The following is a 27,096-nucleotide window of genomic DNA, read 5'->3' on the forward strand; positions in this document are numbered from 1 at the left end:
ACCAGCAAGCAAATGATTAGCAGTGGAAATGCGACCTCAAGGATGGAATCACAGCACAACTCAATGAAAGCAATGCTAAGAACTGATTAAAAGGATATTCTTACAGTAATTTACTAGTTCTGTGTCACAGGATAAAAATCCCCATCACAGGGTCACTAAGCCATCAGTCTGGTGCAGGAACCAGGTGAGCTACTGAAGGAAACTGCCTGTTTCACTCATGCTCTGTGATTGTTTTGCCCAGACTGATCCTGGACATGGCACTTTCCCTACCTACTACTCTTCTCCACTAGTAAAGCATGGACCAAGGAGCAGATTAACTCTGAAAGCTGCTGTGCTCAGCCCCCATCAAACTCACCTGGAGCACGGGGGGAGAGCATTTTTGTGCACTTACTTCCATTGGAGCCACATCTTCGTTCTTGATCATACTGCTTGGCATGAGTGGAGTTATCAAGGCACTAGGAAGAATGTTCACCTTCTCCAGGTTACAGCCCGTGGCCTTCACTGCTGCAGCCACAAACAAAACGAGAACAAGAGGGGCAATGGTAAAACCCATCATTCCAGAACTCCCTTTAAGTAAATTAAAGAATGACTCTTCGATGTAAAGCAACAGATCTCCACACCCTAAGCAAATTTAAACCTTACAGCAATGTGGCAGTAAAATTTCTGCACATGTGTATAGAGTGAGGAAGGACAGAACAGACCAAGTACATACAGCAGGCAAGATCCTCTGACCTCTGGTTCAGAGTCAGCCTGGAGCAGAACAGGTAGAGGAATGAAGCATCAAAGAGAAGCTGACACAAAAACCCCATGAGAAGGTGAATTCAGATTTATTGCATAAATTAACTGAGGACATGAAGGAACAGCAACAGCACGTTGTGTTCCGAGAGCAGCAGCTGTTCTCCTGGAGCAGTTGGGATTTTCCCTCAGTTAAGCTCCACACTAAATTAACTGGATGTCAGGCTTACCCTGCATATTTTATATACATTTATATTTACATAGATTTTTTATAGTTTATAGATTTGCTTAAATTAACACTACACAGTTTCTAATTCTTTGTATTAGCTGCAACCCTAGGCTTCTTTTTTGTTCTTCACTTGCAAACATACTAAATAAAGATTAGACTGCAGAGCCTAATGCAGGAAAAATGAGAAAGAAATCAGTATTATTTTTTTGCTATTCTTCTGTTCTGCATTAGCTTGTACTAAAATATACTGACAGGAATACTGCTATAAAGTAAAAGTTTCAGAGTCAGAAAACAAACCTCCCTGTAAGAATAGAGCCAGATTTTATAAGCACACACTTATCACAGGATGTCTGATTCATTTCACCAAATCTGGGTAGGAATTCATAGTTAAATTATTAAGAACACTGATAAGAATCAATTTAGTACCTTTTATAGCCTCTTCAAAAGAACAATGTTGGGCTGGGCTGGAGATTTCCTTCTTCACATTAACATTCAGAGTCCCAGCTGCCGAGACAAAACACATTGAGAACTTCCTTACGTTAAATCAGCAAACAAGCCAAAAAAACACAAAGCAAACCAAAACAATTCCTTATAGCTTAAAGAAATTCAGGTTCTTTGAAACCCACACAAACCTTCACCCTGTCTATTGTGATACAGATAAATAAATAAACTAAAATACATGAAATGGGCAAATTGCAGCTTTCCTCAGGATAAAGCCTGGTGGGATTTCTTGGTTTATTTGGTGCATTGTATGGGACACGTTAATTTTTTTTTATCCTGCTCAGCTTCATTTTGATCCTTAAACTAGAAATGGATGCTGCTATATAAGAAGAGCTGTCATGAGACAGCTGGAATTTGAGGTATTTGGCACATAAATGAGAAAAGCAAAGCCTTTAGATTTTATTATTAACAGAGCAGCAGCCGGCAGCAAGAGGGGTTTGGAGAGATCCCCGTTACTCAGCACTCCTGTTGCACAGACTGAGGGCTGTGGAGTCAGAGCAGGTGGAACAGGCACTCACACACACCAGGCTCTGGAGTGTAGGTGAAGGGCTGCACGTCGTGCGATCTCCCAGCGTTGGTCACCACGTATATTCCCACAGACACTGCTGAGGTGATTTGCTGGTCGTGATATGGTGGCACCTTCACAATAAGGTGATTCTGCCAGGCAAAAAGGTCATGTTTTATTACTACTGATCTTAACTGGACTTACTTACATCAAGAGAAACAGGCTGCTGAACCACCACAGAACCCCAGGGCACTGGGGGCAATGCACATGTGGGATCCTCCCCTCGGAGGGGCCACCAGGATGGCACTTTCCTGACATCATTTGCAGCCAAGGAGCCCATAGAGACACTTATTTGTGTCAAAAAGAATAAATGTTCTGTAAAACATTTCACAGTGGAACAAAAACCCAGCCAGTTATAAACACTATGGTGTACAAACAATCTCTTTCCATGGAGAACTGCTGGGAAAACTGAATTAGGCCTTTTAATTCCATTGTATGTAAGGGCAAAGACCTGCTCACCAAATGCACTGTGGGATCCAAGGTCTCAGTTAGAAACTGAACAATAACATTGGTGTAAACCCAAAATTATATTATATACCAGACTCACAACAGACCTTATGTGAAGAAAATCAGTATTATTTCAAGAAATGCACAGAAAGAGGGAAAGGCTTGATTAATTTTTCTTGGGACACACTGTATTATTTATTATTATTATTATTATTATTATTATTATTATTATTATTATTATTATTATTATTATATTTAAATATTAATATTAATATCAATAAACAATAACAATAACAATAATAATAATATAGCAGTAAGCATAGTTGTAGTAGGGATAATAGTAGTAATAAGAATAGTAATACAGAAGTACCTGATGAAATAATTCCATGTCAATTTCAGCTTCTGCTTTCCAAGAATTCTCATCTAAAGGAAAATTAAAAAGTCCAACTTATTGCACATCCTGTAGAGCAACTTATTTTAGTGCCTTTGAGTCTGCTCCTCAGTTTGCTCTCACGACTGAGCTTTACCCCACAGGGAAACCCCGAGCCCAGGCTCTGCTCAGCACCCCAAGCCAGCACTGCTTTCACACTAACCCGAAACATTCTCTTGGAAAATCACTTTTGTTCCCTTTAGGAAGTTCTTGCCAATCAGAAAAACTTCCTCTTCACCCTTCACTGAACAGCTGTGGAGACTTTTCTTTAGGATCTCTGGGACTCCCGCTGGCTGAGCTGCAAGGGAAAAAAACAGAGTCTGGAATCAAGAAAATCTCAACATCCAAACCAAACCACTTTTACTTACAGGGTTATGAAGGAAAAACTAAAGCCCCTGAGCTGCTATCTTTATCATGTATTTCATGACAAACTCTTCAGAATATAACCATTTCTATTATTTCCTCACTAAATGTAATGAACTCACAGAAATCACACTTAGCTAACTGATAATCTTTTTCCTTCTCTCCTGCACTTATTAAATCTTCAAGACAAAACTCCCAGTGTTGCCAAAGCTTAACAAGTGCTCAGAAGAGAAGGAAATGTGGTTCTGTAATTCCCTGGTGCAGAATGATTTCCAGAGGCATCAGGCCTTGGACACACCTAAACCCTACCTGCAAATTCAGCCTCTGGGTCATAAAACTTCATTTTTTTGTGAAGTTTATTTTGTTCTGCTGTGTAAAAGAGCAGAAGGAGTAACTGCCTTATTACCTGGGGGGCTTTGAACAGTTTTTTTTACACGACACAGGTGTCTGTCTGGTGCAAGAACTAACCCAGGGCTTGGAGCAACCTGGGTCCCCTGGTCCCTGGCAGGGGGTGGAATGGGATGAGCTTCAAGGTCCCTTCCAAATCCTTGCAAGACTCACCTCTCAGGAGTTGGGAATTTTAATAGTCTAATCAAATAAACAAGAGGATATGGTTTTACAGACACACATCTCTGGATGCCCCTGTGCCAGAGGTCCAGATGATGATTTATATCATTCTTATCATAAATTGTCATTGATGCAACCACTCCTATTCTACTTAAACCAAATAGGACCACGTGTGCCAAATGCAAATGGGCACTGCAGACAATTTAAACACAGATAGATTTTAAAATAATGTGCTTTGACACATCTAATATAAAATATTTCCAGTTTCTAATGAAGGTTCCTCAATCACCTTTTCTCACCACACCTCCCCAGGGCACACACCCAGACTCGTGCTTCTGCACTTGCCTGGCCCACTTTGAGTGTTTAATAACAATATTTTCTGGGCTTACTACACAGCAGAATATACATCCTGTACCACTCCAAATTATTTAATGACCTTTCAGAAAGGATTTTTCTACAACTCTGGCTGCGGGTTCCCAGGCAACCGTTACGCAACGACTGAATATGCTCAAGGCACATGAAAAGAGTAACTGGATTTAGGTTTGCTAACAAGTTAACAAAGCCTATTTAAAACACAGCCCTTAAATAAAGAGCCTGCAGCTCCTTAATGTCTTTTCTATGGTTTCAGGAACATTATTAGCTATAAAACACAATGTAAACAGGCTCTGATGAGTGTAAATGCAAACCTCGTTGTGAAGGTACATTACACATCTGTAGTAAGGTTTATGTAGCAAACCAACCCAGTGCAATGTGCTTGAGGAGATGATTTATATTCAATAAGCAACACATTTCATGCTGTTTTGATCAGCCAGGACCCATGTGCCAACACCATTTGCTTGGCCAAGGTCTACTGCAAGTCCCTGTAGCTTTGGCCTAAGTTAAGACAGAAGCAGAGTCCTGGAAAGAGCCTCAGGAATTCCCCTCTCAACCTTCACACCATGATCAGCTTTACCCACACATTCCCCAAAGACACAAGTCTGACCAGAGTATTTTGTTTCTGTGTTCTAAGTCTTCCAGCAGAGGAGACACTGTAGAATTCCTGGGCAATCTCTTAGCAACTTCCACAATTGACAATATTTTCTTAGCAAGTGACCAAACCCCTGCCTGCCAAAAACCAAACCAATTTACTCTTTGCATCAAATACAGCTTTTTATAGCTCAACAGCCTATTTTAAAATCAGTCTCTACATTTTTCATTTCAGAATCTCAGCTTCTACTCACAATAGCAAGTTTTGAACTGTTAAAGAAAACATCAGGTGACTTCCACTCCCTTTTCTTCTATGGGTGAAATAATTTTATCTTTAACCAGAAAGTTACAGACTAATGAGATACAGGAACAGCTTTGAGAGGTTTTATAGAGAATATTTTTATCTTAAATCTGAGTATTAGTATCAGATACTCCATTACTGTGAGATAACACCATGGTCTACTGACTGGAATGGAGCTGCAAAGATGACTGTATTTCTAAAAAATAACCAAAAAAAAATCCTTATTATACCATGGAAAGAGCTTGTCCAGGAGCTTCTCTGCTCTTCCCATGCACAGAGAAAAAGCTCTCCATCTCATTCATCGAGATAAGGGGTGGAACAAGATGGTCCTTAAGGTTCCTTCCTGCCCAAACCATTCCATGATTCCACAGTGCCCTTTTCCCTGCTGGTCAGTGGAGCCTCCCCAGCCAAGGCAGCCATCTGTGCTCATGCTAAACAGAGCAGTTTAATAAAGAGCTATAAAAAGTTTTGTTCTTGCACTGAACCAGAACAGATTCAGCCTCTGGCCCATGCAAAGAGCACAGCTGAGAGAGCCAGGTTTGCTGACTTTCTGCAAGTCCTGTCTAGCACTGAAAGCCAAGGCATGAATGTGACAATACAGAAGAGACTGGAAGCCGTATCAGAGTCATTTTTCAAAGCAATCACAACAAAAATGGTGACATTTTAGGAGGCAAAAATTCACTGCATGTAAGATCAGGAAATGTGTAACTATTTTTCAGTACTGGACAGTAATTTTAACTAATATTCCACCACGAATAAAAATCTAAAATCTAAAATCACTTGATTTTAGCTACAGCAATTCTGAAATTATCACAGATTAACACAGGGTATTTTTTTTCCTCCCAAGGCATTTCCACACAATCACAGCATCATTTAGGTTGGAAAAGACCTTGAAGCCCATCCAGTCCCAGCTGTGCCCGATGCCCACGCTGTCCCCAGCCCAGATCCCTGAGTGCCAGTGAGGCTTTCCTTGGGCACCTCCAGGGCTGGGGACTCCAAACCCCCCTGGGCAGCCCCTAACAATGTTTAACCATGCTGAGATCACACTAAAAGCCAGATCCCTCTACTCTCAGCTCTTTGCTTTGACACTCACTGCACAGAATTGGGGAAGAAGGCGTCTGCAGGGTCAGGGTGGAGCCGTCCTTGCGCGTGATGTTGACGCGAAAGACGAGTCGAGCGCGGGTGCTTTTCTTCTTGGAGCCAGCAATCCCTATCCTGGCTTCCACATCAGCATTCCTCAGCTTCAGGATTCCCACACAATCAACCCTAACAATACAAAACAGAGCAGAATTTCATAGTTTAGTAAGTTCAGCAGCTTCAACAATCTCTCAAGTAGCTTCATAAGCCAAAGTCAAAAGCCTTGAGGTAATTACTGAAATGTTATTAGATTTCTTTTTATTTACATAAAATCTATGACCTTTTTCAAGTTTTCATTCAACCCTGCCTAATTTGGATGATGAATCATGGCAGAAAGGCATATGAAAGCATGAATAAAACAGAAAGTGCAATATAATTCTGGTAAGCATTCAATTTAGAATCACAGCTCTTCATTCTTCCATCCCCAGGGCGAGATCTGTGTTTGCAGGATTATTGCTTCAAAATATTCTGCATTCACTTAAAGAAAGCAGGAGTAGAAGAAAACTTACTGTAGTCATATTATTTATGTTCAGTGGGACTTGGAAGTGACAGATAAGTCCTCCCATAAGTGTGGTCCTAGGGGAGATGTACAGGGCCAGGTGAGTGATGCAGTGCTGGCTTTCAGACAGGCTCCATGCAAAATGATTTAAAGCAAAAAACAGCCAAAAAAAAAACAAGAACAGTAGAAGCAAACACAGCCTGATGTGTTAAAAAGAAGAATATTGCAATTTACCCAGGATTTTGGGTTCCCAAAAGCAGAGGAACCACCTGGTATCTCCTCTGAGTACACTGACTGGCAAGCAAGAGCCAAGGAGCAGAGCGAGGAGAGCGCCGAGATGTTCAGACTTGAACTGTAACCCATCCAACGGAAAAAGGAAATCGGTTCCCAAACCCAAGCTAATAAACTAAGATATTGCTGAGAAGAGCTACTCACGCCAGTGTCATGTTGTTGCTCGGGTCCAGCCCCACCTCGATGACAGTGGTGCCCTCGATGTCCACCTCCTTGCAGGGCGTGGTGTTCCTGCCCGTCACCCTGCACGCCTGGTAGAATCCGTGGGGCTTCACTCGCCCCGAGTCGTTCCCCACGAACACCTGCAGCACCACGGGCTCGTTGTGGCCTTCCAGCTGCAACATGCCAGGTGGGCAATTAACACAGGAATGACTGCTTTAACTGTCATTATTAATATCTGGTTTCTAAACCAGCCTGAATCCCGTCTGCCTTCAGACAGAATTATCCCAACTGCGACTCTCGTGTCTCTTACGACCTCCTCTTCTCACCCCAAATGTGACTATTCCCTGCCTCTGCCCAGGATTCTCCTTCCCCCCCAGATCTACATCCACCAGTCAGCCAAGAAAAGAACATTTCCTGGGGCTGATTCCAGAGGTGAAGAGGTTTTGCTGTATGTGTACAGGTCCATTCCAGGACCCCACCTCCATGCCAGATGCATTTTGAAATCCTCGTGAAACCAGATTAGAATTGTCCAATACTTCCAAAACTCCTGAAGAAATCAGAATAGAATGAAAGGGAAGCAGAGGGAGAAATGGAATGACTGAATGGTCCAACCATCCAACTGCATAAGCCCAGGGTTCCTTCAGACACCAAAATAAAAATTTAAATGGTAACTTGAGATCTACTTAAAAGGTAACAACGTCAGGATTCACTGAAACACTTCAAAAGAGCACATCAGACATTTTACCATCCTCCTGCAATCCCATGTGCAAGCCATAACTATTCCAGAACATGTCAGTGAAAAATACATTCATTTTTGTAACATCAACACCCTGGCATGAAATGGTTTGTATCCTCTTCATGCTTTTTTTATTAGTGGGATCCCACTGATGCCACAAACTAAAAATACTCTCAGGTAAAAGTCGTCCTGAAGTAAAGCTGGACATTGCATTACAAAGGAAATTATCCTTCTTTTTAGGAAATAGTTAAGAAAAGTACTCCAAGTGAAAAAAACCCATTAGATTGTTGCCAAATTCCCGGGCCAGAGATGGAAATTCCTTGCCAGAACATTCTAGGAGATAAAATGAGTATTTCAGTGTTTCCACTGAGACACGTTTGTTGCTCAAGGATTTCTGGGTGACAGTGCTGTCTTTTGTCCCAGGCCTGGAAGCCCAGGCAACACCTGCAGAAAGAAGCTCCAGTTTTAGCAGTGAGGAGATGCAAATGAGAGCAGAATCCTCTGGAGAATCTTGGGGGATGATTCCCTGACACACTTTAAAAATGTAGTTCTGAAGTTTGTAGCAAGTTTGAACAAAGGAAAAAAATAAATAAACCAGCAAATAGTGGTAAGATCATTGTGTGCTCATGTCCAAGAAGAGCAAATAGCAAATGTGACTGACAGAGATGAGCAAAGGCCCAGGATATGTCTGGAGGTGGCCCAGCACAGGCATCCACGTGGGAACCACAGGCACAGCTCACAACACAGGCTCAACAGCCAGGCCCTTGATCAAGGCTTGGTTATACAATTTTAACGTTGCATACTGATTGCAGACTCCAGTTCTAAGTCATCAAGAACAGAGTTTTATTTAAGTGGCCACTGGACCTGCTTCTCCTCCTCGGCCTGTGTTAGGGCCACGCACCTGAGCCGCTCCCAAGTGCCAGATCTCTGCTGAGCACCAACATCTTTACACTGCTCTTCCCCACCTTTAAACTTCACAAACAAAACAAAACCCAAAAAAACCCCAACTTTATCCATAACAGGTTTTTTCCCGCTAGCTCAGATTTCCTGAAGATTCACTGACTCATCTGTCAGTCCAGCCCTGGCAGAGTTTTATCTGCAGGGTATGAACTCCTCTGCCTACTGGTAAAGCAAACTGGAACTTCCAGGAATTCAGTAAAATGAGACTCCTCCAAAGAGAATTTTCACTGATGGGTGCTAAAGGGTAACTGGGAAAGGAGTTAAAAGGAAATTCAGATGAACAAAGGCCCACTAAGAAAATCCACATAAATGAGCACTAAATCCCCATAGCAACAGACCGATATGAATGGATTCTTTTCTTATGAAACTTTACTGGAGTTCTGCATTACTCAGGAGGACTGAGTGAAGGGCTGCTGGCATTCCTAACACTGCTAACAGGGCTTTGAAGATAAGCCTACTTCTGTATTTGTCAGCAGCAGTCAGCACAAATGTTAAGGGCTGTGTCACAAACATCTCCTTGTGGACTCGCTAAATAAGTTTGGGTTGAGAACTGCTTTGCTGCTTTCTCAAAGTGACATAATTAAGACAAAATATGAAATTAAATGTCTTTCACCCTCCTTATCTATGTGATAACAAACCTAGCTGTCTACTCGCTCAGCCTGCTGGCCACACTCCTCCCAGTCTGCCCAGTATGGCATTTGCCATGCTGCCACTGCAGTGCTGGCCTGGACCCAGTTCTCTGCTAACTCTCATAATCACTTGTGGGAGGATATTTGACATCAGTTCTTCTGTTTGTCACCCTATGTCAAGCCCAGCCTTGCTCCTGGGAAACCTCTCTACCATTTCCATTAGGAAACCTTTACAAGTCCTCAAGTTCTCCAATTGCTTTCCCCAAGCTACAGAAGAAACAAGACCTGCGAATTCCCACTCTGTGCATTCGTGTGCAGTCCCTGGAGGACAGCCTCAGTCTTCCTTCCTGAGCAGGAATGTCAAACATCCCCTTGTAACCTTCCTGTGCTCCTCCTCAGAGCAAGAGGCCTTCAGCACCTGAATGTTAAGGCATCAAAGTCCATAGAGGAAACAGGCTGCAACGGCCAGGTGTGCACATAAATGCTGCCTCTTTCCTTGCCCCATTCTCCAGTTCAAATCCACATCTACCTCCACTACCTCCACCTGTACCATGCTAAACACACTGACCTGTATGACCTGTAAAACACACCTCAGTGAGATCTCCATGACCCACGTGAAAGACTCTGCATATGTCAATTCAGATACAGCTGAATCAAAATCAACAACAAAAACCACCAAGCAATCAAAAAGAAAAAAGAAGAAAAAAAAACAACCAAGAAACCCCAACAAAACCAAAACACCCCCCCCCCTTCCAATTAATTTTTTTTTTAAATGAAACTTGTTTTTATGTCTGTATTACCACTGGACAATGATGGCCCACTGTCACCAGCCATAGAACAGCTAGAGCACCTCACTATCCCACTTTTGTAGGTATGGAATGTCTCTGCATTTACAGTCCATGGAACTGAGGCCTAACAGGAGGTGCATCCCAGATTTTCTACCCCTGCCTTGACGTGCAGCTTCCCTCCTCCTGTAACTCTGTGATGCCAGTAAGGCTTGTGACCTGCAAGAAGAGACTCAGTCCAGCCCCTCCAGCCCAGGGACTGCAAAGTCTGCTCCCTCAGCACTGCAGAGCCCGTTGAACTGCAGCTGCCCTGGCCCTGGGAAGGCAGAGCCCGTGTCCCCAGCCTACCTTGACAGTGGGAAAGCCCTGCTGCGTCCGGTCCTTGACGGAGCCCCGGCTGCCCTCGGTCAGGTACCGAGCCCTGTGCTGGGTCTCTGGCTGCACCATGATCTTCAGCTCCTTCCCCTCGCTCTTAGTCGGGTACTGACCACACAACATTGGGGTCTTCTTCCCTCCAGCTCCCTTCTGGTTCTCTGATGCTCTGGGAAGTCAAAACACACCATCGAGAAGATGTTAGAAGCTGCTCCCCAGTAAAACCACTCCAAATCACAGAAAAGCTAAAGAGGCAAAGAGCGTGTATTAATGGAAGGGAGACTTGTAGCTGTTCCAGAGCAAACTCTGGAATTCTCCTTCTGCAAGAGGAGACCTGCAGGATGAAGAGGAATGGTGCTTCCCTGCCTCCTCCATCCAGAGCACATGGGAACTGCTTTTCAGAGAGCAAACATAAAGGAAGGGAAAAGCAATTAGCATTAAACGATGTTAACGAACAGAAGGTGGCTCATAACCTGCTTTTTCAGAGTCTATGACACAGCCTGAACAAGCTGTTTTGCTGCTGTGACAAACACACACGTACACACACACTGGATGGATTTAAGGTTAAATGACACTTCTTTCAAGAGGAAAATAGCCTCATGCCTGTCTCCACCTCAACTTGTATATCCATGCAAACTCCAGCTCCGGTTTCTGTCTGAACAGATTGACCAATTTATGCTAAAACCCAATTAGTTATTGTAAAAGCTCTGGCATAATTACACCAATGTTAAATCAGTGTATGCACAAGGCCTTTCTTTCCAGGTGCGTTCCATAAGACATAGTGGCTTGTTCTCAGTTCCATAATTAAAACCAGGATGAAGGAGCCCTCCCAAGACTTAGCAGCACATAAACCATTTTGTGTTCCCTTTAGAGCACAATGGGAAATAACCCGTGACCCTATTCAGACCAGGCTTTAGGAATGAACCTCAAGTCCAAGAAACTCCTTTCCCACTAGGAAATGTGAATGTGCCACAGTGCATGGTGCAGGCAGGAAAAGGGCTCCATGATTCATGCAAATATCATATTCTTTCTTCCTAGCCAAGTATGGTTTCTAACAGCTAATGCCTGGGAAGAAAACAGTTTTAAATGACAGGTGTGGATTGCTTGAAAACAAATCCCATTTCAACATGCAAGTTACTGCAGTAATTTATCCAGGATTTTTTCTTTCTCAAAAAGGGTGAAAACTGCCTTTTTTCCCCAATTGTTCCCTGGGAGCTTTGCCACTGTGTGAGGCTCTCACTGACCTGGAGCTGGGGTGACCCAGCTCTTCTCAACTAGCAGATGACAAACACGCTGCACACCTTTCCTAGAGCTCCAGCAGTGGACAGAGCAGCCCCTGGACCTCAGCATGTGCCCAATTCCAGCCCTGCCCCAGCCCTGCTCCTCTTCCTGCCAGGAAAGCTCACCCTTTGCACCCCAAGCTCACCACATCCCACAGCCCTGAAAGCCAAGGAATCACAGCACAGTGTGGGCTGGGAGAGACCTTTAGAGATCATCCAGTCCCATCCCCTGCCATGGCAGGGACACCTTCCACTGGCCCAGGCTGCTCCAAGCCCCAGTGTCCAACCTGGCCTTGGACACTGCCAGGGACCCAGGGGCCTCCCCACCCTCCTTGTCAAAAAATTCCTCCTTTAATTGAAAACTGTCACTCTTTGCCTAATTCAACAGATCCTATTTGTCACACTCTTATTTCCATTAAGCCTTCCAAAACCTTTCACTACACATAAAAAGGGTTAAAACAGACAGAATAGGTATTTTGGATATTTCCATTCCCATTTTCTGTCCATGAAGTTAAGCACTTCACAGCCACAGCCTTGGCTGCCTTCCACACTCATCCTCAACCAGTATCCAGCAGAGGCAGGAACTAGATAAAAACTAGCACAAAACCCTGCAAAATAATAATAATACCATCTTACAATAAAACTATCTTCCTGCCAAGCAGTCCTGATTACTCTGCTCAGTGCAGCCACTGGGGAGACCATGATGTAGTTGAATTTTGAAGGGAAATGTTGGGAGAGCTGGCCATGAAAATGAAATTCACCTTTACCACTCTCAGTGCCACATTTCAGCAGTGACACTAACACTGACCTCTCCAGGAGAACTGTACCCTTAAATCCCAACTACTTTGTCAGCATATTAATATTTTATCATCATATTTATGCAGAGAGATGCTCCCCACAATTGTTTTAGTCTTTCCTCTAGAAACTTAATCACTATTTTCAATCAACTAGCTGAACCTGGAGGCAAATTAAAGCCCTCACCAGAAGCTCTCAGTGGTCTTTCTCCTCAAAATACAAGGATGAAATCACATAATACATCCTTTCAATTAATGAACTAATTTTAATTCAGTTTATTCATGCTGCAATTGTACACTTGTATATTTCATATGCACACGTTTAATAATCTGATTGTTACCAGACAAAATATCCTAATAATAATCCTAATAATAATCTAGCACTTCTTTTTAAAGGAAAAAATGAAAGTGGTAGATCTTATGAATCTGCTCCAACAGATCTCCTGAGTAGCCTGGCCTGGTCCTGCTCTGCCATCAGGGCAGACCCGAAAGCGAAAGTGAGACCACGGAAACCTGAGTCTCTGTCCTGAATCACCACCAATTCATCCACTTCTCAAAGGGCTTTCACAAACCCCAAGTTTCCACAGGAATATATTTTTTCTCTTCCTGGCCTTTAACAATAACTGTCTCTTTAAGGGCAAATGCCATTTCCATTCACCACGGAGCACGGCAGCTTTCCTTGCTCTTTTCTTTAAGCCAAAAGTAAATGAACTCCCTTGGCTGAGCTCCACCAGGCTGGGAACTTTAAAAAACTCCAGTCCTACGGTGACCCAGATTGGTAAGGCCAGATCTCCATATTCCAATGGCAAAATTAAGTTTCCTAAGATCCTGGCCACTTCTTATCCCAGTTTATTTCCAAGGCCGGTTCTGTTACCTGGGAGTTTTTCTGCAGTTCAGTCGGGCCCGCGACACATAAAGGAAAATATTCCATTTTCTTCCCCTCTGCACTCACAGAACCCATGGATTTCCCTGGTCAGCCCAGTGTTTTCAGGGAAGTCTTGTTCTGTTTTTACACTGAGACCTCACATATTCCTCCAGAGTTTACAAAACCTCCCTAAGATCACACTTACAGTGGCACAGCTCTTGTCTCTCCATAAAGCTTTTCCCTCTGTAAGGGTGAGCCTGGTCCCTTGGAGCTGGGGGAGGCACTTTCCTCATGCCAAGCTCCCTGGGGGTCTACCAGGTACTAATATTTTACTTTATTACCATTGATTTTGGCTGGTGAAAACCCCGAGGCCAGAGGCCACCATGCCCAGGAAGCAGCAGCACACTCAGGACATGTTCTCAGAACTGCTTTTCACAGTGAAATTTTAAGTATGGAACTGCACTGACCCTGGGAATACAGACTCCAGGCTCTTTCCCTTTGGGATATGAGAAGTTCATCATCTTTGCCATCAGTCAAATTTTAATATTCATCGTTGCTGTGATGAACGTCAGAACGTACTGCAAGCACAGACATAAAAGTGAAACCAAAATGCACTCCTGCCCCCAAAAAAGCCCAAAATAAAAGAGCCAAATCTATTCATTTGACCACTTTAAAAGTACTAAAGAAGCAACGAGTTAAAAAATAAAATAGAAAAAGAAATGTATCAACACACTCTTGCAAACTGATGGAATTGTCCTCTTTAAGCAGCTACTGGAATGCATTTAGTGAACAGTGTGGAGTGGGAGATGAGGGGCCACCACCCAGGCGTGCCCACGCAGACACACGCACACGACCCAGAAGCACAGAGAGAAACAGCATTAGAGATTTATTTCTGAAAAAATCAAATACAGAAGTGAATTCACAAGGAAAAACCAAAAACTGGTTCACCGTATTGTCTTAACATTTCATAAAACAAGTAAAGCAAGCGATAATTTAAATGATGAGAAATCTTAATGAGACATTAACTGTTAGCCTCTACTCCCCATCCCTATCTCCATTTGACAAAGAGAGCAGCAGGTGAAGTGTACAGACTGAAATCCTCACATAAAATCCTGCAAAAAAACATTCAGGGTGCACCAACTCCACTCTGCCTTTCTTTTTAAATACATTTTCATTGTCATTTTATAAATGGAATTGTGTGGCCCTTTGGGAATTTCCCTTAAAGAACAGATGAGCTCATCAGTGCTGCATTTAATTGCTGCAGAAAAGTTTAGCTTTATCTTCTAGATAAAGTCTAATGAGAACTTATCCTAGAATCATGGAGTGGTTTGTGTTGAAAGGGATCTTCAAGAGATCCGGTTCCACCTCCTGCCACGGGCAGGGACACCTTCCACTAGCCCAGGTAGCTCCCATCCAGCCTGGCCTTGGGCACTTCCAGGGATGGAGTAGCCACAATTTCTGGGGGCAGGAAGAACTTATCCTGGGCTAGGACATGACAGGGACAGCACAGAAGGGAAGGGTTTGTGTGAGAACTTAAGCAGATCATCTGTCGGGGCACGGGGATCCTTTTATTAGTTTGGGTTTACATATGGAGATAGTATGTTTTTCTTTCTTTAAAAAAAAAAAAAAAAAAAAAAAAAAGCAGATACCAACCCATTTCCTGCTTTTGAGTTGCTTTTGCTGTCCGTGCTGAGCTGAGAAAGGACATAGTGAGGCGCTTTGGCACTGTCGGCATCAAAGATATCCATGTTGGACTCTTCGCAATCTCGGCGTTTGATCCCTGGCCTCTGCTTTGGGTTGCGCTTGCGCGATTTACGTGGCACCTCAGTGTTATCATTGTAGGAACTGGTACTCATGTTACTGAAGTTGGAGGGTGAATCCTCCATCCACATACTGCAGCTCTGCTCTGACTCCAATCCACAGCCCTCATCCTGGCAGGACATCCGGCTGTTGTCCAGCAAGTCCTCGGGTGGTGGCGAGATGTACAGGACTGTGTGGCGCTTCGGCGTGGCCGGCTGCTGCGGGGCTGCGTTCCCGGTTATCTGCTGCTCACTTACCCCTCGGGTACTTACCCCCACGGCCGCGGAGCAGCTCTCCACTTGCATAGCCTTGCTGTCGGTGACTGAGGTAGAGTAAATGGTAGGGCTGGAAGAGGTGGTAAAGGAGCTGCAAGCACCGCCCATGGAGGAAGAGGAGGGAGCTGAAGAAGCATCTGCGGTGTACAATTCACAAGTAAATACAGGACCCGTGGCGGGGCGTGCGCTGGCTATAGCAGTCCCAGTGAGATCAAGGTGATTTAGGAACCGATTGCTTTCCCCCAAGAAATGTTTGGAATTTGGTTCAGTTTTGGAATGGAAGTGCTTAAAGCAACACAGCCTAGCCAATGCTTTGGAAATGTCCAAACGAGTCTTAGCACGATCCACTGTAATCAAATTTTTTTTACGACTTAATGTTAATTCATACAAATGGCTGCGAGTAAACAGAGCTTTCATTGCCTCAGCTGGACTAATTATTGGTGTAGAAGCCATTTCATCTAAAATAGCCCCAAAGCAAAGTGCTTATAATCCACATTCAATGCCAATTAAACAATTTATTGTTCAAAATTTTTAAAATTTTTCTTCTTTTGAAAAAGATGGGACTGTGCTTAGCCACAAAATATTAAAATAAGTTTCTAACCTATGAAGCAGAGAACTACAGGTCATTTTTAATGCAGACACTCCCTGCTTCAGAGGCAAATCCTGGAATAAAAATATGAGAAAATAAATGAGAAAAAGAGCTGCTGATTATTCCATCATAAATGAGAAATAAAATATAAAATCAACTGAGTTGGTAGGCAAAATGGAACTGGTATCAGTCACTATGAGCGAGCTGTTGATTTTGAAGGTTCAAAACAGGGGTGAAATATCTGTGTTGGAGACACGCTGCTCCAAGGCCTGGGAATTTCTGTAATTTGACTTATTCAGTCACTGGGATCAATTTCTCTCACACTTTATTGGTCCCTTCCACAGAGACGTCTTGGGACAGACCTCTGAAAAATTCACATTAAACAGATTTCCAACACTGTGACTTCTGCAGAAGTCCCAGAGCTCAATTTGGTTTAGAAACATGAAAATTATTAAACCAAACCCCTAGAGATTTCTGGAGAACACCATAATCGTTGCCATTGAAGAATTTTAATGGACAAATCAATGGAATATGTAAGTTAAATAACCCAGGGGAAGCAGGCCATGCAAACATATGTATGTATTTCAATCAGCTGTAGCTCACTGAGGAATAACTAAATTTTATAGTCAGATTTTAGATTCCTGGGGGGCAACCCTGTTTTCTGTATTTCTGCACTGCCACCCACACCTGATAAACCAGAAGCACTGAAATAACCTAATTTTAGAAACACATTGTACATTAAATATATACATAATAACACAGTATGTTTGTTCAGCTAGTTACTGCTGACAAACGGGTAATCCCTGTTACTAAGAGGAAAGTGATGTTTTCTGTTTTGCTGCTTGGGATTTTTTTTAAATCCAAAATATTATAATAGTCTCTCAAGTCTAAAAGATTTAGAGACTGTTGGACTATTCTATACAGTTTTAATTATTTAGAAGTAACAGAATAAAGTATGTTCAGCCATGATACATACGTTTAATTAACAGTAAAACTCAGCCAACTTTACTGCACTGGGAATTACCAGGAGCATCAATGACTGATAATAAAGAAATTTTAAACCATTACTGTTTTCTACAGATTTCCTTTGCTAAATGAACGCAAAAGCAAACTTAAATCACTTCAGACTGTCAAATTTAGTTTATCAATACATAACAGTTTATCAATAAACTATTCTGACTTCCCCCAGCCTCCCAGTGAACCAGGAGCAGCTGAATGATACCAGTTCCATTTTCCAGCTTTTTCTTTGGCAAATACAGTGGCTGAAACTGGAGAATTCAGTCACTTTGCATTCCAATTTAAAGGCAAATTTCTCCTTTCTATATCATGCATTAATGCAATGCTTCTTTCAAAAACATTTATAGGATTGGCAAGAACTATTAAATCTAGATATTCATTTCAGTGACAATATTTAGGAGCTGATTTGCAGCCACTTTGAGTTGAGACAGCCCGTTGCTACTTGGGATGTTTGTTTTGGTAGAGAGGATTGGTTTCCATCCATCACTTACAGCTCCAAAGAGAAGCAGGAGTGTGCCCAGGGAGCCCCTGGAGCAGCTGGCTGAGCTGCAGGACTGGGGGCTGAATCCCAGGATTTGCCCCAGGAAAGGTCAGTAAATGAATTGAGGGAAGAGCCCGAGGCAGCGAGGGCACGTGGGGGGCTGTGGGACAGGGACTCAGACCATGAAATCATTACACACATGGAACAGGCAGCAGGGCTTCGACTGCAGGACTCCTCCTCCAACAGATTAATATCAGATTTATCTTTTCACATCAATCCTGGGAGTGTAAGAAAACCTTGGACACTCCAGGCTCAGCTCTGCGTGGGCCACGTACACCAAGCACTGGGCTCAGCTGGTGCTTCAGTGCATCTCCTGGCCAGGAATGCAAAACCTGCACTTTTCCCTCACTTTCCTAGGGAAAAAAATAAATATATCACTGAACCAAATGCTTTTCAGCACAAAGCTAAAAGAGCTGGTGATGGTAGTGTTGTTTTAGGGTGCAGCATTGTGAAATATTATCATTATTGCAATATCATCATTATTGCTCTCCAAAACAACTTCTTTCTTTTTCTGGGAGTTAAAAAGCACTTATATGTATGAATATGTGTACGAGGGCTATTATACTTTTAAAAAGTGAATAAACACTGCCCATTATAAATTGGTTACACTCTCCTCCATTTACCAGAGATGCCCCTGTGTAATGATAAAATTAGATTTTGTAAATAAACCCAAATTGAATTGTAATGGCAAGAAAACCTCTCTTTAGCCTTATATAATAAATTAATGCCATTACCGCCCATGAATAAAAAAGTATGATAAATACTACAGCAAATGGAACAAACTGGCTGTATTGGAACAAGCAAATTTACAGATTTAAAAACTTTTGGGGGCATTAATTAGATACATTAGTAATTGCTTCAGTAACGTTTTAAGTTACAAAAATATTAAGAAACGGTGAAATCTATGTTTTCTCAGAGTATGCAGGCCTTGAGCCAACTCATCTTCCTTTGAACTAATAAATAAACTGGGTCAATCAAATAAGAATTCACCATGGTACTGCAATGAATAAACAGTGCTTTACATGGCTCCCATTTGGGCCCATCATTTTATTCCAAAGCCAGTGACACCTGTATCTGACACCCAAAAGAGATTCCTTGGATGAACATGCTGCATTTTGGAAAATAAGTCACTTAATAATTTTAACTTCACTTGTGTTGCTTTATAAGGTGAGAGCATACACACACCTTCCCCAACTTTGAGCATTCCTTTTATTTTACTTTCTTTAGACACATATTAATGGGAATTGGTACAGGTGGCTCATGATTTGCAATTTAACAGTGCGTGCAATGACAAATACATATATGTATTTTTGAGTGAGTAGGTACATTTTGAAATAGAAGACTGAATATATTTCATTTAACACAGTCTCAAAATCAAACTTGCTTTCAGAGCAATGACACTGAACAGAAGCCAAGTGCTTGTCATGGCAAGTGTGCAGCCTCAGGAATAGAAATGAAATGTGCATCAGCATCACAAGGTGGGGGGTTTTTTCTCCTTTTTTAAATAAAAAACAAGAGAAAAGAATATTCCACATTAGAGCAACTGTGATCACTGTTGAAACTAAACCTCCTGAATCTCTTCACTGCCATCACTGTAACATCAAAGGGAGCTGGAAGAACCAATTCAGATTTTGTTGCCTGTGCTACAAGTTTTTCTCCCCTAAAAGAGGCAGAATTGTATCAATCAGTCCAGCACAAGGACTAAAAGTAAGGGAGCACATAGCAAAGAGTGTCCCTGTGAGCAAACCAGGGCAGGCTTTTTCTTTTCAGTACCAAAAACAGAAAAAGAAAAAAAAGAAAATTTATTACCTCCTGCATTAGCAACCAAGGCAATGACATATTTTCTATATCCTATTCTCCTGTCAAGTCAAACGAGGCATTCAGCCTCTAAAAAAACAAAAAGTTTGGAAAGGCAGAAGAGGAAAAAAAAAAAATCACTATTTGGCATTGAGGGAGCCTTTTCAGTTAACACTTGTGTGGAGCCAATCCTGAAATCCTTGTTCACTCTTTTCAAATACAACAAGGATTACCAAGTCCTCAAACAGAAACAGTGTCCTGATGACTTTGCTTTTAAATTGCAATAGAAGTCATTTCCCAGACTGGAAAGCTTAACATTATAAAGACAAATAAATAAACTGAAGATATTTTTGATTTCACAAGTTTTCCAGCCACCTGTGCATGGACAGCCAGGACAAACAAAAAGCCATTAAAGGACTAATTTTTTTTCTCAGAACCTCTTCTGGATCCCATGGTATCCTCTATGTTCTGTGCAGAAAACAAGTGTCAAAAATGAAAACTCACCCACAGGGTGAGGATTAAGTGATGCATAAGCTTAATATGTGAAGTATAGCTTTTATTAAATGTGTTAATTTATCTAACATGTCACGTCCTTGGTAAGATTTTTTTATGTTAATTGGTTTATTTGAACCCCTGGACACAGAAGAACAATTTCAGGACAGAGCCAGAAGGAAACTGTGCAAAATTTTCACCATCAACCTCTGTGTTGTCAAAGGTTTTCAAGGTAAAACCCAGAACTTACAAAGTGGCTGCAAACCTGCTTTCAACACCTCACATGCCAAACTTGGGGTTCTACTTTTCTTCTTCTTGTATTACTGGTGTCATGTCAAAAACTTTTCCAAAAAGTTTAGTTTCAAATCAGTATCAATCCACTATTCAGAAATAAACAAAAAAAAATAAATAAAATTTAAAAAAAAATTTAAAAAAAGAAAGAAAGAAAAGAGACTTATGAAGAAGTCTGAAAACAAGACCGACCTATACCCTGGGTGAGATTGGATGGGTTAAGTGTCTCTGGCACTATTTGTCTTCACTATTGACAGACACTGTCACACAACCCACCACTCGATGCCTGTCTCTGAATGGCGAAGCTAGAATGCAAGTTAAGTGTATTAATAGAGAAAAAAACTAGCATCCCAGCAAATATCATAAAGCAATCCAATTCACCAGTTATTAAACACACTTAGATTCAAGATAGGTAGGTTAATTTAATTTACATTCAGCCCAACAGTGTAAATTCCCCTTTACATTCCCATGCTGACCCAAGCAGTGTATTATTATACTTTGGGTAAAAACATCAATCAATGGCTTTGTTATGACTCCCATTATTCAATTAACACTCAAGTTTAGGTATCTAAGGAGGACTTTTGTTAGTGGCTCACACACACCAATTCCATGGATCTTAGATCCTTCCCACTCCGTGTAAAAGGCTGATTGCAAGCAGGCAGAACTCTGGGACCCACAGCTGCTGTCTCCAAGCCCTGCCTGCCACCCCAGATCCCTGGATGAGGTGTTAGGATCGATGGATCTGGCAAAGAACACCTCAATTTAACAAATTATTTTATCTTTCAGATATAGGGGTGGGTTTTTCCTAAGAAATCCAGAACTGCCCTTGGCCTTCACGATGCTGCTGCAGAAGAAGGTGGCCAAGCAGTGCCACAGTGGATTGTTCTTGCCCCTCACTGCCTTGGTTTTCCATTATTCCTTATGGAACAGGGAATTCTCCTGTCCCAAATGAGATCTCAAGTCTTTCTGATCCAATAACAGCAGCCATTTAATGCAAGGAATTGCCGTAAGAAAAAAACCTCACAGAACGATGAAACAGTTTCTGTTTGACTGAGCAGCTCTAGAAAACTTGTTGTACTGACTGAATGAAATCCATAAAGACTGAAAATAAATTTCATTTAGAACAATGTGAACCAGACTTGAAATTCGTGAAGACTGAAAAGAAATGATTTAGAAAAACGTTATGAACTAGATATGAACAACAATATAAATACGCAATTCTAAGGAAATTTGTGGAGGAGGAAGGCCCTCAACACACACACAACCCCCTACAACTGGGATATTCCAACTCAATTTGGAGAGAACCCACCTAAAATGTTTCAATAAAATGGAAACAGTAAGAGAAATCTTTATCTCAGCAATGATGTGTCACAAGAAGACCCTTTGGAATGATGAAGGAACCTCTCCAAGCTAAGCTGACCCTCATCACAACCTGGCCTCTCCAGACTGGGCTCCAGCACGGCTCTTTTGGGACATGAACTCCCAGGAGAAACCCTTAAGCCCATGAAGAGCAGCAGGAGGGTGAGCTCTGAACGAGTGTCAGGGTCTGCTGGAAGTTCACTGTGTAAGAAAGAAGTATTTGACTCGTGAGTGCTGCAGACAGAAATCCCTGGAAGACATCCTCCTGGAAATGACAGGAAGGCATTTCCAACTGGGAGGGCGGTGGGAAGAGGAAGGGAAAAGCCTACAAAGAAATGGAAGTTTTTACAGGCATTGGAGACCAACTACAAAGAAGAATCTTTTTTTTTCTGCTCATTTGTTTACAACGAGCAATCGTAAGCTCAGGATAAGAGAACTGGGGACTGCACTGAGATCCCCTTTGAAATCTCTGGTAATTATTTCTGTATTAACAGGAAAAACTGACTAATGACACCAGGAAGGATGACAACTGAACAAAATATTTTCAGTAAAAATAAAAATTAAGAAGCCTGAGAAGCTATTCAGGGAAAACTAAACCAAAACAAACCCATCTCCATTTTGAGGCTTCATTAGACTCTTCTGTTGGAGAAGGATGAAAAAGCCTTATTTTGGCAGCAGAAAACACAACCCCTTAGCACCCAGTCTCTACCCCACAGGCAATGCAGGTATCTTCATCCACGTCTCTAAAGTAGCAATTCAGAAGCAAAGCCTTATTTTCCTAATTAAAATTAGCAAAGACACTTATGGCATCATTTCTATCACAACTCCAAACAAAAAAGCCAATTACATCTGCTTGGACAAGTAGATTGTCCCTTTAATTAAAAATAAGCATAAAAAGAAGCATAAAATTGATCACAAAAAGATAAAGTTTGATCATTTACCTCCTATTTTCCTAGGATGTAATCACAGGCGTTTGGGAGCCAGAAGACTTCACTACATCACAGATTTATTGTATCTCAATATGGAGAATGCAAAAGAAGAGATCAGTAAATACATTTCAGCAGCACAAAACCTGTTCCCCTTCTGCTGCAGCAAGAACACCACTCTGGAGAATTCCACTGGGGACTAAGAACTGGAAACTGGACAGCAATACAAAAAATATGGAAATATATATGTATATTTGCCTCTGTGGGAAATGAAAAGCAGCTTGAGAGATCATCTACAAGATGAAGCACCTCATTCCAAGTTTTGCTGCAGGAAGAACAAGGGATGGTGAGAAGGGAAAAGTGAATCTCTGTAACAGTTCACTGGGGTTCAGAAGGTTTGAGCATTCCTGGCACTGGAGATAAAAGATGAAAAAGCAACACTCATTTAAAGAATATGACAGAAAATACTCCTGATCATCCCCCAAAGACAAGAACAATGTGCTACCTACAAGCTGGAAAGATACCTTTGAGAAAGGACTTAAATTGGCAGAGTGAATTTTAAGCATTTTAAGGTTCAAGGCATCTTGATCAAAACCAAAAATTTGTTCAGCCTTTTAGAACCAACTGAGAAGAGACTCGAGCATCGCTCCTTGCAACTGGAGCTCACAAACCCCGTGCAGGAGCACTGGGAAAGCTTCAGGCACATTTATTTCATGTAAAATCTCCAGGCAGGGCACACAATGACATTTCTCAGCATGACACCCTCATGCATTTCCAGAGTCTGGAGATGATTCATATTTAATGTGTTTATGGTGCTGCACCAGGCAAAATCCTCCTTTTCCTGTCCCCTGAACAAAGACTGGAATTCAAGTAGCGAGAACAGAGAAGGTTTCCAGGGGTAAGAACAGATCCATTCCCTCCCTTCTGTTTTCCAGAACTACAGAATTAGAAGCTTGAGATAGCAGCTCAAAATCCCAGAGTTCTATGAAATCATACTTGTCTGTTTGATACTCAGAGAGTGGGTAACACCTTTTGTCTGGATTAATAAATAGGAGATACACATTTATTAACAAATTAATGAAAATCCAATCAGCAACATTCCATTTTCATACTCTTACAACTGTTCTGTAAATCACAAAACAAATTTCCAAATGGAAGAAGAACTAGAAGTCTGTCCCTGTGAGGTCATTGCTGCTAAAACCAGCCTATCCTGCTCCTCCAAAAAAACCAGGAGTTAACTGCAGCAGTACTTCCAACCTACAATGTGATTTATATGGGACAAAACCCCACAGCAAGGTGAAAAAAAGCCTCAAGTAAGCTGAATTTCAGCCAGATATTGTCTTACTCTGCATTTCAGGAAGCAGAGAACAAGCTGTGTGAACTACTAGAGGAGTAGTAAAAAGCTCTGAACATTTTGGATCAATCCCTGTCGGAGAATCCTCTCATTATCCAGAGTAATCAAATCTGCAGGGGAATTCTACATAGTGTGGGTAGCTGTTCAAATTAGCCCTTCCTTTCAAAAACAAGAGTAAATGAGATTCCCTACAGCCCTGTCCAGACTGAACTATCATTTCCCTCTCATTCCTAAAAAAGGAGATTTTTTAAGGCAAGACCAGACTAAAAAAAAAAAGGAAAAAAAAAAAAAGGAAAAAAAAAGACAAAAAAAAAGACACAAAACAAGGGAAAAAAATTCAGATACAGAACAAGAGATTGCCAGTCCTTCCTCCTTACCCTGCTCCTGTTCAGTGTCAGCTCCCCAAAAATCTCCCTACACTCTGCTATTAAACATCTGATGCATGAAAATGACAGTCAATCTTAATCTTTTGAAATGTAAGTGTAAAATGTATGTTTGCTTCTCTGTATAAGCACCTGGTTTGTACAAAGCCCAGGACAATTCTTCTGGGAAGAAACCCCAGCCAGACCTCTCATTACTACTCAAGGCAGGGTAACAGACTGAAAGTGTGGTGGCAATTTCTCAAAGACACTGCAGAAATCCCACAACAATTAAAGAAAATAGTAAACCACCCTTTTTATCTACCAAGGGGGTACAGCTACAGGAAGAACACAGCCAGAACGTGCCATGTTCAAACCAGCAATGGAAACCAAACAGGTCTTTGCTCCTCTGGGGTTTTGTCTTGTTGGGTGGGGCAGTTTAAACAGAATTTTTAGCAACTGTCACTCCTGACCCTTGTCCCAAATCTCTCTCCAGGTCTCCTGGAGTCCCTTTGGGCACTGGAAGAGCTCTAAGGTCATCCCAGACCCTTCTCCACGCTGAACAGTCCCAGCTCTCAACTTGGTATCAGCTCAGTCTTTGTGACCCTCTGTGCTCTCTAACACTGAAAAGTGTTCATAGGTGAATGATCAGGTCTCCTTTCAGTGTTTACAAGAAGCCTCAACATTAATTTTTAAATTTTTTCATTCCAGAAACTTGTGCTGCAGTTTAACCCAAACACACCTAATAAACGCATCTCAGGTTTTTTAAAGGATCTGGACTGGCTGTTGGCAGACACCAAATACCTGGAGGCAACAGACTTTTAGTTCCATTCATGTTTAAGTCTTTTCTGTTAGGTACAGAATTAATTAGCAGTTCAGGTCTGTCTGTGGATTTAGAGTGTAACAGGGTTTGTGGGGTGGTTTTGTTCAGTTGTTTTTAGGATACATGCTTCTACAAGATTTGGTTGCTGCTGTCTATGAACCAAACCCATCATTAAGCACCTTGATTTTAGAAACAGATGCCCAAATTATTTTTTTAGTAAGTGATATAAAAACATCAAATCCTTTCAATATAATAAAAGCACCAAATTCTTTCAATGCCCAAGTTCCACTGTGCACAGTTAAATCCACAGGTTCTCAGGAGAGGTCTGGCAAAACATGAATGGTGAGCAGTGCTGTAAAGTTTCTCTGACAAACCTACAACCACTTCAGGTTCTGATCAGGATTCCTGGACCATGCAAATCTGGGAAACATTCTCACACAAACATCCAATGCATATGAGCTCTGAGAGAGAGGAAAAGGAATAATGCAGCTATCTGAATCCTCACCCTTTAGACATTTTTTTTCTCAAGCAACAATTTAATGCCAATTAGAAAAGTGGGACATGACCTTGTAAGAAATACAAGGATCAAATTATGATAAAAAAACCCTCATCCAGTGAAGGGAGATATACATCTATAATGGGAAAAACAATCTTTTTTCCCCATTGCACAGATGTGTACTAATATATACAAGTTACTGACAAAAATTCCAGATGCAAGCCAGCACTGAGGCTAATCTTCCAGATCAAAGCTTTGCCCTTAGATCCTCACTTTTTTATGTTTAATGAAGGTCAGCAAGAGTCTTTAAAATCTAGAACATGGGAATAAGAAAAGGATGCAGATTAAAAGGTCATGCCTCTTTTTTATATGTTGCCAATTAGAAAAATAACTACACTGGTCATTTACAGAGTTCCAGCTGATATATATTATATCCTCATGTATCTGGGCTTTTTTACCACCTCACACTAGAGATGTGTGTGAAAGGAGTTTAAATACTACACTTCCTCAGGCCCCAATGGAAAACATGATCTTTTCTTCCTCCTGACATTTTGGTAAAAGCTTCATGGCCCAAAATGTCATCTCCCATTCCATTTTTATCCTAACTAGAATCCACTGGTTTACAGTCAGTCAGCATTCTGCCTTAGTTCCAAACTGGGATTTATTTCCTTGGAAGACAGAGTGCATTCTAGGAGTTAATTGCCTCTGTGGCATGACAGAATAGAGGAACAGGTAATTTATTTCTTATGGAGATGCATGTATGAAACACAGCAACCATTAAAGTAAAATACCTGGCGCTTTTGATCACCCAGCTGAATTGTATCACCTACATTCTCCTAGAATGAACTCCGTTACTTCTCCACAAGCTCTTTTTTACACTCAGAACTTTGCCAGCACTGTTCATGTTGGCCAGAACGTTACAAACTTTAAGGAAACACCAGAATAAAGGAGAGTCCTTACCAGCAGCAACTACAGCTGGAGGCGGCGAACCGGCCTCACCGCCGCTTGTTTGGCTCATGGATGCTATGGATGTTTCTCTGGAAGGTGGTAACTGCAGCTCCTTTGGGAGAAGGTCATAGACAGATTCTGTGGGACAAAAACAACTTGATCAAAAAGTCATGTCTTACAAGAAAAATAACGTTTTTGTCTAAAAGATATGAGCTATAACCCAACCCTTTCTGAACCTTTGGAAAATGTCACAGTAAGTGCTTGGAAATAGTAGCATGAAAAAAACTTATTTCAGAAAACAAACAAACATTAAGATGCACATTTTGAAGACCAAAACAAAGGACACAAACTTGTTCAAACAAAGAAATAATTCATGAACTTTCAGAGGAACTGTTCTCATCCAGAACGAAGGGCT

The 27,096-nt window shown here is 41.7% G+C and overlaps 1 protein-coding gene across 15 annotated transcripts in view; it reads right to left on the reverse strand.

The window, feature by feature from the left end:
• Window positions 1-27,096, reverse strand: part of NFAT5 (nuclear factor of activated T cells 5) — a 55,537-nt gene that overhangs the window by 8,290 nt on the left and 20,151 nt on the right. For 3 of the 15 annotated variants that reach the window (XM_015640056.2, XM_015640057.2, XM_015640066.2), the window contains exons 2-11: window positions 26,694-26,819; window positions 15,268-15,826; window positions 10,652-10,844; window positions 7,176-7,366; window positions 6,198-6,370; window positions 3,071-3,205; window positions 2,848-2,900; window positions 1,984-2,122; window positions 1,391-1,468; window positions 392-504 (exon numbers count right to left, since the gene is read on the reverse strand). In XM_015640056.2, the coding sequence (XP_015495542.1) occupies window positions 392-504; window positions 1,391-1,468; window positions 1,984-2,122; window positions 2,848-2,900; window positions 3,071-3,205; window positions 6,198-6,370; window positions 7,176-7,366; window positions 10,652-10,844; window positions 15,268-15,826; window positions 26,694-26,751 (1,692 nt within the window). In that variant the 5' untranslated portion in view covers window positions 26,752-26,819. Of the gene's footprint in view, window positions 1-391; window positions 505-1,390; window positions 1,469-1,983; window positions 2,123-2,847; window positions 2,901-3,070; window positions 3,206-6,197; window positions 6,371-7,175; window positions 7,367-10,651; window positions 10,845-14,081; window positions 15,232-15,267; window positions 15,827-16,290; window positions 16,353-17,975; window positions 18,190-20,608; window positions 20,722-26,693; window positions 26,820-27,096 lie in introns of those variants that run through there. The other 12 variants (XM_033517178.1, XM_015640063.1, XM_015640064.3 and 9 more) reach the window with 12 other exon arrangements.

This window comes from Parus major, chromosome 11 (genome assembly GCF_001522545.3).
Source record: "Parus major isolate Abel chromosome 11, Parus_major1.1, whole genome shotgun sequence".
Lineage (NCBI taxonomy): Eukaryota > Metazoa > Chordata > Aves > Passeriformes > Paridae > Parus > Parus major.